Source organism: Macrobrachium nipponense, chromosome 2, assembly GCF_015104395.2.
Source record: "Macrobrachium nipponense isolate FS-2020 chromosome 2, ASM1510439v2, whole genome shotgun sequence".
Classification (NCBI taxonomy): Eukaryota; Metazoa; Arthropoda; class Malacostraca; order Decapoda; family Palaemonidae; genus Macrobrachium; species Macrobrachium nipponense.
In genome coordinates, this window is record NC_087201.1 from 59,804,548 (window position 1) to 59,815,756 (window position 11,209).

Sequence of the window (11,209 nt, forward strand, 5' to 3'; positions counted from 1 at the left end):
TATGGAATTGACCCTTAGCTTCCCTCTTCCCCTATACTAGTTCGGGGAACGAGCGCTAGTCATCACGTTTATGAGCTGAATGCGTTTCCACTTGCGCTACGAGGACAGAGAGAGAGAGAGAGAGAGAGAGAGAGAGAGAGAGAGAGAGAGAGAGAGAGAGAGGTTTACGTACGCTTCTACTCGACAGCAGATCGTGCCGTAACGTCGAGATTGCGGGCTACTCAGAAAAACAGTCCATTCATTCTTTTTATAGACATTATTCATTGGGTTATGATGCTGAAAGTAACTGATGTAGTATATATTCACTGCATCCTAATGAGCTCTCAAATAGACCTGTAATTTCCAGCGCACAAATTCAATCGATTCACAAGAAACCTAGGCGTTATCAGAACGCCAATCTCCAGTCCAACTTTGACAGGAGCGGCTGAAGGATTACGGTGGGAGACAAATGAGAAACAGAGGCGCCTCCAAAAACTGCGAACTGGTAACCATTACGAAGGTTGCGTAAGACGGAGATTATCCCGAAAGGTGTCTCGTCTTTCCTACCTTCCTAGGTACCAGTTGAAGTCTCTCAGGCTAAGGTGTCTACAGGATTGTTGTGCAGGACGCGATCAGAAGGGTTCGACGGATTAGAAAAGCGTCGACAGGAAGATGTAAGTTATATTTCTATATTACATCGAGTTACGGAGGACGATCAGTTTCGAGAGGACTGTTATGTCTCGTTACGCGTTGTGTCGTCGGAATGAACTTTAAGTGAACTGAAACTCATTCGAGAACTTCCAAGGTCTTGACGCTCCCTCAGTGCAAAACTCGCGTATACAACCGACGCTGCGAGTGTATGGATTCTATTAGTTTCTCAAAACATTGCGATCGAAGATTCATGATTGTCAGGCGAAAAGTTCACGTTAACGAGATATTAGTCGAGCGAGGGTGAAACTAACCCTTCATTCTTCCTATGTCCTGCCTCGCCGATTTTTTTTCCTAGAGTTTTCCCTTAAGAAGTTTTCATGGTTGTGACTTGATGAAGCGGTGTTCGTCAATTTTAGAAATCAAGATAGTTTACATTATTATGTACATATTTATATATATATATATATATATATCTATATATTATATATATACTGTACTAACATATGTATTCATACATATATATCTATATATATGTATGCCTATGTATGCATAAGTATATATGTATACACAAACACACATATATATGTATGTATATATATATTGTCTGACCAACCCGGTACTGTGCGAGAAAATTTACTCTCTCTCCTCTCCCCTCTACTCTCTCTCTCACCTCGTCTCCCACTTACTCTCTCTCTTACTCTTACTCTCTCCCTTTCCTGTTAACCCTCTTGCACACAGGCCGATAATATGAGGGTGTAAAGTACACGACTTTTCCTCTGGGCCGAAAAGAAAAGGTGCATGAAAAACTTTTTTGGTAAAATTCGGTACGTCCGAACTATAACTGATATACGCTTCTGGTTAGTGTTATTATGTCGGCAAATGATTGAATTATTTCCTAAAGCAATCAGAACATCTTTACGAGGCTTAGAAATAATAAAAACGATGTGATGAACGTGAAATTTTAAAGAAAAATCATAGATATTTTTTGGAAATAATCATGAAAAATATAATAGTTAGGTTTGGGGGTTTGTTTTATACCTAATTTGTGTAGAAATGTTTGATCGTTCACGTGGAAGCATTAATTTTGCTATAAATGTGTTTGCTATTGAGCTTTAATTGATTAAGAAATGCTAATTTTTTACGGAATGCTATTTTCAGATTTTCCAACCTACTTATGTTGACGTTTTGTTTCATAGCTAAGTAAGCTAGTGGTGTCGGGTTTGCGTTTTCTTCGAGATTCATCAGCTGTTGACCCAGTGGCGTAAACTACATTTTCTATGATCGGCAAATTTTGTTCATAAATTTTTCCCAAAAATAACTTACATATGACACGCCCAGCGTGCCATCTGTGCACTTACGGAAAAAAATTTATCGGAGTGCTATGCGTCATCAGATCCCGGGAGGGTTAAGATAGTTGCTTCAGTTACATGCCTAGAATTTTTGAAATTTTATATTTCACCAAGTCTTGAAGGGCACCAGGAGTATCTCCATTCATCCCAGCAATCTCAAAAACTGTGGATTAGACACTAATATACATAATTTTTGACATTTTATTTTTTACCCCTTCTCAACTCCCCTTCCTATTGTGGTTGAACATGGACTCAAAGAGCATTGGGAGTGTCACTATTCATCTCAGTGACCTCAAAAGCTTTGGATTAGACACTAATATCTACAGTTTTTGGTCATTTTTAGCTTTGGATTAGACACTAATATATGTAATTTTCAGTTATATATGTTTTCTCTTTGCACCCATTCTCATGCCCCACCCCCCTATTGGAGCTGAACTTGGACTTGAAGACCATTGGGAATGTTACTGTTCATCTCAGCAACATAAAAAACTGTGGATTGAATACTATTATCTGCCATTTTTGTTTTTTTTTACACATAACCCCCTTCCCACCCCTCTTCCTATCGGAAGGAATTACAGGGCATCAGGAGCATCACTATTCATCTCAGTGCCCGCAAAATCTCAGGATTAGACACTAATATCTGTTGTTTTTGGTTATTTTTATGTCACCCCCTTCCCACCCCTTCTCATCCCCCTTCCTTTCGGGGCTGCACTTGGACTTAAATGTCATCAGGAGTAGTGTCATTATTCATCTCAGCAACCTTGAAAACTATGGATTAAACACTAATATCTGTCGTTTCCGGTTGTTTTAATGTCACCCCTTCCCACCCCTCTCCCTATTGGAGCTGAACTAGAAGGGCATCGGGAGTGCCACTATGCATCTTAGCGACCTCAAAAAATATGGATTAGACACTAATATCTATTGTTTTCAGTTATTTTTATTTTCACCACTTTCCCACACACCTCCCCACCCCTACCCCCGCCTTTGGTGCCAGTGATGTCTTACCCCTACAGTATTCTTTCCCTGATGCTAATTTATATGTATACCAAACTTCGTTGAAATTGTTCAATGCATGTAAAAGTGTATGTGGCACAAACACACACACGCACATGCATGCGTACACACACACATGCACACACACACACGCACACACACACACACACACACACATATATATATATATATATATATATATATATTATATATATAATATATATATATATATATATACGTATATCCAGTGAAATATCAGTGAAACACACACACAGAGAGAGAGAGACAGGCAGACAGACAGACAGAGAGAAACTGCATATATACAAATGTGCTTTAAAGAAATACCTACCAACTGGTCTCCTGTTGTAACGAACGAACTCGTTATAATTTGAATAACAAAAGCTTTGTGCCTGTTCTGTTCTGTTCTATTTCTTGGGTTCTAATAAGTCACTGACCTTATTTTCAAAGAAGTCGTATCACTTTTCTTAATATATTTGCGTGCCACCAGGTTATGCTTTCTCATCTTTTCGCAAATTAAAGGAAAATATTTGTCATTTGGAAGTGATTGGTAGTAAGCAGCCTCCTAAATTTGCAGTATGCGTTAACCGAAACGGCAATGTGAAGGGGGGTCATGATGGTGCTCATAAAAGCGCTCTTTTTGTGTCGCGCAGCCGAGGAAACAATAAACGCATTATGGCATTTGCCCTTAAACAAATACATAAACAAGCGGGTATGTTCGGGGCGTTCCCGGGAGACGAACACTCGCCGCCAGACTGAATACTAAACAGGAAAGGGGATTGCCTTGAGCACCACAAGTGTAGGTACTTACATATATGTCGCCCGGGCAAAAGTCTCCTCAAACTGAACTCAAGACCTCTTTGTTGTTCATATTACTATGCGTATAGCTCACAGTGAGTTCGAGCCTGCTCGGGGCGGTATAAAGCCAGTTAGCCGACTGAGCGATGAGTGTACACGTAAGGATGGGATGGAAGTGAACGAAAGAAAAAGCAGACAAGAACTTCATTATGTAATCAGTTGGGACTTTTCTCTCAGAACTTTCACTGAAGATATTGCAAGCATCATCAGGCTCACATCACGAGTGATTGGTCATACAACGCTATATGTAAGTGTAATGGATATTAATGTTTTTAAAGACACTTATGCTTTCAATCAGTATTGATGGCACGTGATTCTAATCCGCAATGAACGTTTAGAACTCGTTTATAATGCCAGTCAGTCTGATGCTGTAGTGTAGTCAAGCCAGGAGGAACCTGATAGGTACAGGTCACTGAAGATACGTTAAAAGTCATTAAATACGTTTCTCTATTGTTCTTTTATTACTGAAATCGCTGCTTGTTTGACAATTCGGTCGCGCCTGACAAATCTTATTGTTGTTCTCTGATGATGCATTAGGAGCCAACGGTAAAGCGCATTTGGTCAATGTTTTGATATTCTCGGTAATTGTCTGTGACAATCCGTTGTAGGTACATGATTTAATTTCTCTTCTCCTTATTCATCGAAATATGAAAAATTCATACGGAACAGGACAATAGCAAAGGAATCTCTCACTGAATCTTTCATTGAATTGAATGCCCTGAGAGAGAGAGAGAGAGAGAAGAGAGAGAGAGAGAGAGAGAGAGAGAGAGAATGAACATAAAGACAGTTAGTTACAACTGTACATAAACAACGATGAGTCACAAGACATTAAAACTAGAGCATTTGTACATGGAGCTTCAAAATAGTACTATGCCACTCCTGTTAAATTCACGATAATCAGTATCAATCATGCTATGAAGAAGATCCTTACACAATTTTGCATCAAAGGTGATGAGAAAGATCGCTCGTTCAGGATTGAATGCTTGCGCTCTACTTTGCTCTCTACAGGACAAATTGTGCGCACAGGACCCGCCGGTGCTGCCATTTAAAAGCCATAACAGAAGTTCCGGGTCTACAGTAAATATATGTATGGGGACCAGGGAGGATATTTGCCGACGGTGGACTAAATCCTAATGACTATCATTGGAGGGAAGATAACCACCACTTAGGTACTTTCGGCCAAGAGATAAGGATCCCGGGGCTGCCAACCGGTCATGGAGACAGTTTCAATAAACGTCGATGGCATAATAGGACTGTCTCTCTAAGGACACGTAGTCGAACCAGCAGTTGGTGCCCTCTTCTTCGGCGGTATAGAACACGCTTTATGAAGGGCAGCAAGAGGGAAAGATAACTCCAAATACTGCCCTACATTTATTCTGATAAAGCGCAGCGTTACCTGTTCCAAGCGAATCACGGAATGGGAGGCCTGCTTAAGGCAGCCGAAACTCCTAGTTCACATCTTTTATATGAGTTGTCGTTACAAGATGAACGGCTTCATCTGGTATAAACTGCACCACGATGCAATCATGCCACAACCAAACATGAAAAAAAAAAACAAAAGTGACAAAACACAATGTAATATCAAACATAACGGTTCGGTGAAAAGTAACGTGCACATCTTTTATGCTTCGTAGTCTGGTGTAAATTACTTTGCTCCTGGCAATCTGCCTTGAGGAACCTCAGTTGCGAATGTGAAGTAAAACAAGTAAAACTCAAAACTTGTGCCCCAAGAAATCACTTTGAGCACTGATCGTAAAATTTCCTAAACGCAGAGCGCCGGTTTATGTTACTGATGAGAAATAACGTAAATATTTAGGCGCGAAAAATAGATAAAATCATATCAGAAATATGCGAGTAATCATGAGATAGTGGTCAAGGCGATAAATCACAGATTACATACGAATCAAAGAATTGATTTAAAACTTTAAAAACAGAATATCTAAATAAATGAACTGTTAAATACGTATTTGTTCTTCCTGTTACTTAAACGTTTAATAAGGCCTAAACAATCATAAACAACGATGAGTCACAAGACATTAAAACTAGAGCATTTGTACATGGAGCTTCAAAATAGTACTATGCCACTCCTGTTAAATTCACGATAATCAGTATCAATCATGCTATGAAGAAGATCCTTACACAATTTTGCATCAAAGGTGATGAGAAAGATCGCTCGTTCAGGATTGAATGCTTGCGCTCTACTTTGCTCTCTACAGGACAAATTGTGCGCACAGGACCCGCCGGTGCTGCCATTTAAAAGCCATAACAGAAGTTCCGGGTCTACAGTAAATATATGTATGGGGACCAGGGAGGATATTTGCCCGACGGTGGACTAAATCCTAATGACATCTATTGGATGGGAAGATAACCACCACTTAGGTACTTTTCGGCCAAGAGATAAGGATCCCGGGGCTGCCAACCGGTCATGGAGACAGTTTCAATAAACGTCGATGGCATAATAGGACTGTCTCTCTAAGGACACGTAGTCGAACCAGCAGTTGGTGCCCTCTTCTTCGGCGGTATAGAACACGCTTTATGAAGGGCAGCAAGAGGGAAAGATAACTCCAAATACTGCCCTACATTTATTCTGATAAAGCGCAGCGTTACCTGTTCCAAGCGAATCACGGAATGGGAGGGCCTGCTTAAGGCAGCCGAAATCCTAGTCAACATCTTTTATATGAGTTGTCGTTACAAGATGAACGGCTTCATCTGGTATAAACTGCACCACGATGCAATCATGCCACAACCAAACATGAAAAAAAAAAACAAAAGTGACAAAACACAATGTAATATCAAACATAACGGTTCGGTGAAAAGTAACGTGCACATCTTTTATGCTTCGTAGTCTGGTGTAAATTACTTTGCTCCTGGCAATCTGCCTTGAGGAACCTCAGTTGCGAATGTGAAGTAAAACAAGTAAAACTCAAAACTTGTGCCCCAAGAAATCACTTTGAGCACTGATCGTAAAATTTCCTAAACGCAGAGCGCCGGTTTATGTTACTGATGAGAAATAACGTAAATATTTAGGCGCGAAAAATAGATAAAATCATATCAGAAATATGCGAGTAATCATGAGATAGTGGTCAAGGCGACAAATCACAGATTACATACGAATCAAAGAATTGATTTAAAACTTTAAAAACAGAATATCTAAATAAATGAACTGTTAAATACGTATTTGTTCTTCCTGTTACTTAAACGTTTAATAAGGCCTAAACAATCAGTTTAAGATTGCATATTTTTTCGAATCAAAGCAGCAATAAAAGAACACTCTTGGGCAAACTAAATCAATATACTCGATATTAATTCGTAAATAAATATATATTTCCTGAATTCAGCTGGCCCGCTGATATGGTCGCTAGAGTCGTTACTGTCGAGGTATGCCGCTCAGAAGTTGCGGGTTCGCGTCTCCCCCATGGGACCATGAGCAAAATCACTGATCTGTTACTGCCTCAGTGTGGGGTCTGCGGTGGGAGGTTGAAACCAACATTCTTTGAAAGCTTGAATTTCAAGTCATGTCCTCTATGTGCTTGTTCCAAGTGGTTACGTTTCATCTTATAGCTTTCTTCTTAAGACTGAAAAAGAAACCCACAAAATTATTGTGTATAACGTGTTTACTTATAAGTATTTACATTTTATTTTACTCAACATTCGAGTACTTTCAGGCCCTATATCTGTGGCCCATTTTCAAGAGATGATAATAATAATAATCCAGAAATAAATGCAGCATTTTGTGTTCGCGCACTTCTAGGAGAGCACGCCAATATACTCTGTGTTAAAGGCAACAGACCTAGAGAACTTAGGCAGACTGTGATTCTACTTATTATTTATTCCTCATATCCACTTGATGGTACTTTCATAATCCAGCCTAGGACAGGGATCCCCAACCTGCGGCCCTTAATGATGCCCAGTGCGGCCCTCAATGCAATATAAGAATAATGGCCCTCTCTCTCTCTCTCTCTCTCTCTCTCAATAAAATAATAACAATAATAATATGTTGAAATAGATATTGCTAAGCTAGCAAATAAGATGCAGCAATAAGTTTCCCGTTAAAGATGAGATAAACAGAATTTTCAATAACTCATTATTCTTTGTACAAACTGTACGATAAAACATGTTACTATTAAAAATGTTTCATTTATAGGAATAATGCCTATTTAGCAATAGCTACCATATGAGTCTAAGCCTAAACTGAACTCTAAAGCTACATTATATACAAATAAATGTGAACTTTCTCCGATAGCAAGGATAATTCTAATATGCGGCCCTCATCTGTATTTGGAATAATAATGTGGCCCTTTCATGCAAAAATGTTGGGGACCCCTGGCCTAGGACATTATCTCTCTCCTCATCTGGCAGAGGTGTTCTTTGATAAGCTATATCACAGTCCTCATCGTCAGTGTCAAATTTCGCGGGTACCAAGGGCACCTAAAGTTGGCCGTGGCTTTACACGGTAATGTCTATCTAACCTTGCTATTTAAATCACGTCCTTTCTAACTCTTAATTCATAGTGCAACTGTCCATGGAATTTTCTCCTAGTCCCACCTTTAGTTGCTTGTACTTAGTCTCGTATATAGTCTTGATCTCTCTTTTTTTTTATGTCTAACCACTCCAACCCCCTCTTTTCATTGTCTTGAGCGCTGAGTGGCCGGAAGTGTCCCAGCGCTAGGCTTGGCAACTTACATTACATCCAATCATAATCATTTACTTAGTGCACGATGCAAGTCAGTGGTGCATTTTATGTTTCACTTTCACTTTGTTTGGTTTTATGTATAGCCCTCCATCCACAGGGATGAGTCCCTTTCTGGAGGGCCCTTGGACGTTTTCTAAATAAGTTGCTTCTTATATGTTTTATAATTATATTCTAGTGTTTTCTCGTCAGCATCGTAGCTCCTGTAGAATAGGAGTCTTTAGTTGTCTTGTAAATTTGCTTTCTTCTTGTATGGTTTTCACTTCAGGCGATATTTTGTTGTATAGTCTTGGTGCGCAATGTTCAAATGTGTATTATAACAGATAAAAATGCAATTTTAAAACCTAAGTTTCTGAAAACCTCTCGTGTTAATTACTTAACCTCTAATTATCTTTACAGGTCGTTGATTTTCGCATTGGTTTTATGCCTGGTTGTTGGCGATGTCCATTGTCAAAGGAACTTTGGAACCTCAGCCACAAAAATCGTTAGTGAACACAAATTACCCTTCATAGCTGGACTGCAGTTGGGTAAGGTTTTCGATAAGTCAGTCAGTGACTTCTTTCCTCTCCTTTGGATAATATATGACGTTATTTTTGCAATATGATTGTGTTTAAGCGCAAGTAGAAGAATGATTATGACAGTATACACAGCCCTGAGCACAAGTGGACAATTCTTCCTCGTAATTTGATTTCTTTCATCCAGAACATTGTCGTGGAGACGTGCGACGAAGACAACCGAAAAGAAATAAAATTACCTTAAAACATGAGAAATTTTGTAGCCCTCAGTGACAGCATATTAATTTTCTATCGAGTAAGTTCAATCGACTTTGGTGTGCAGATGCGCTCTATGATCAGAAGAATAACATGAATCGCAATACTCTGTTCATATCACTCTGTCTTCTGCCGTTTTCAGGAAGGCCTGGCAATTCAAACTTACCTTCTAATTGCTTCTGTCTACCGGTCAACCAGGCGTGTCCGAGTGTACCATTATCTGTACTACTTAAGGTTTCGAGTAGTGTAAGTAATATTTCTTCGTATTGCTAGATATAAATTATACTTTATGTTGCACGGGTGCTGAGTTACAGTCAAATTTTATCAGTTGGAAAGAAGCGAAAGAAAACATTGTTTGTTGAATAAGTTTAGTGGCATTAGAAAGTTTACTGTTTTTCAGACGCAAATACTTTATTTTCAAACAGTAACGCTACTATTTTTATAATGTTCTTAGATGTTTTAAAAAAGTTCCAAGTGTCTTGGCACAAATGCAGATGTAATTAACTGTACGAAACAGGAACGTATATAAATACGCAAATTGCCGGAGGCAAATCTAAAGTGATATTCTCGTTATTGAACTGAAATAATATCCCCCTTTAAAAAATAAAAAAACAGTATTCTATCTATTATACCAGTGCCATTGTTCTCACTCACAGTTTCAGTACCCCACTACCCTTTTCACCCCGAATAGAACGCTGGGAGCACATGTGCAGATTCTGGGCAGAAAATGTGTTGCCCTCCTGGGTCTGAAGGTAGTCCAAAAGTTCCTAGCCCGGGTGATGTGCCCGATTCTAACTTCCCACCAAGTTCTGTCGGGACAAGAGGCTGCGGCATCCCTAGCCCACTTCCATACCGACAAGCAAACCCTGCTGAGGTGAGTGGCCGCATGTATTATCCCTAAGCTGTTACCGAACACATACCAATGCTATATATATATATACATATATATTATATATATAATATTTATTATATATATATATACATATATATATTTATATATATATATATATATATATATATATATATATATATTATATATATATATATATATATATATATATATATATATATGTATAGTATGTATGTATGTACAAATATATATAGTATGTATATATACACATATATACATCTACACACACATATATAGATATATAAGTTATATATATTATATATGATATTACATATACACGTTATATTTTTTTATATTTTTATATAAATTATATACGTGTATACATCTCATATATATCAGTGTAGCATGAAGGAATACGTGCTTTAAAATATCACAAATTCCACGTAGGAAGGTGAGTGATAACCAGGCCTTTAAACAAGTACTTTCATAGTTTATTCTACATTTTTCAAGTTCACACTGAATAGAAGAGAAGTAGACAGTTTGTTAATCTGGGCAGCTAGTTCTTTAAGCAAAAGCGACGAGGAAAGAGGATCAAGGTATAATCCAGGATGGAGATTTACATTCCTTGTTGACGTGGCTTCCATGAAAATGGAGTCCAACAGATTCCTTTTGAGGTGATCGTTGATCCTGTAGATTATCGAGGAATTATCCCAGTTAATAGCATGATATTTCTTAAGCCAATGATCCACAATGCCATTATTTGTTGAGCCTCTTGAAATGGCATATTTGTCCTGAGAGCATCTCTCTTTTAGTCCTTTTGATATTTGATCAATATAAATCTTATTACATTCTTTGCAAGGAATACTGTATACATTATTGTTTGAATTGGGCGGGCTACTCTTAATTAGTGTATTTCTCAAAATATTATTACATTTAAATTCTAAGTTAATATCAATAGTTATTAAAATTGGCACAGCAGGAATGAAATCAGGACGAAGTGGTACACAAAGAATATTCTTAAGTTCTTTCTTAACACTGTTGGATTGTAATA

At 38.3% G+C, this 11,209-nt stretch overlaps 1 protein-coding gene across 2 annotated transcripts in view; it reads left to right on the forward strand.

Moving 5' to 3' along the window:
• The first annotated feature begins 219 nt into the window (after nucleotides 1-219).
• Nucleotides 220-11,209, forward strand: part of LOC135221433 (phenoloxidase-activating factor 2-like) — a 20,551-nt gene continuing 9,561 nt past the window's right edge. Inside the window, exons 1-4 of one of the 2 annotated variants that reach the window (XM_064259202.1) lie at nucleotides 220-653; nucleotides 8,938-9,065; nucleotides 9,451-9,554; nucleotides 10,000-10,182. In XM_064259202.1, coding sequence (XP_064115272.1) covers nucleotides 652-653; nucleotides 8,938-9,065; nucleotides 9,451-9,554; nucleotides 10,000-10,182 — 417 coding nt within the window. In that variant the 5' untranslated portion in view covers nucleotides 220-651. Of the gene's footprint in view, nucleotides 654-3,946; nucleotides 4,096-8,937; nucleotides 9,066-9,450; nucleotides 9,555-9,999; nucleotides 10,183-11,209 lie in introns of those variants that run through there. The other variant, XM_064259203.1, reaches the window with a different exon arrangement.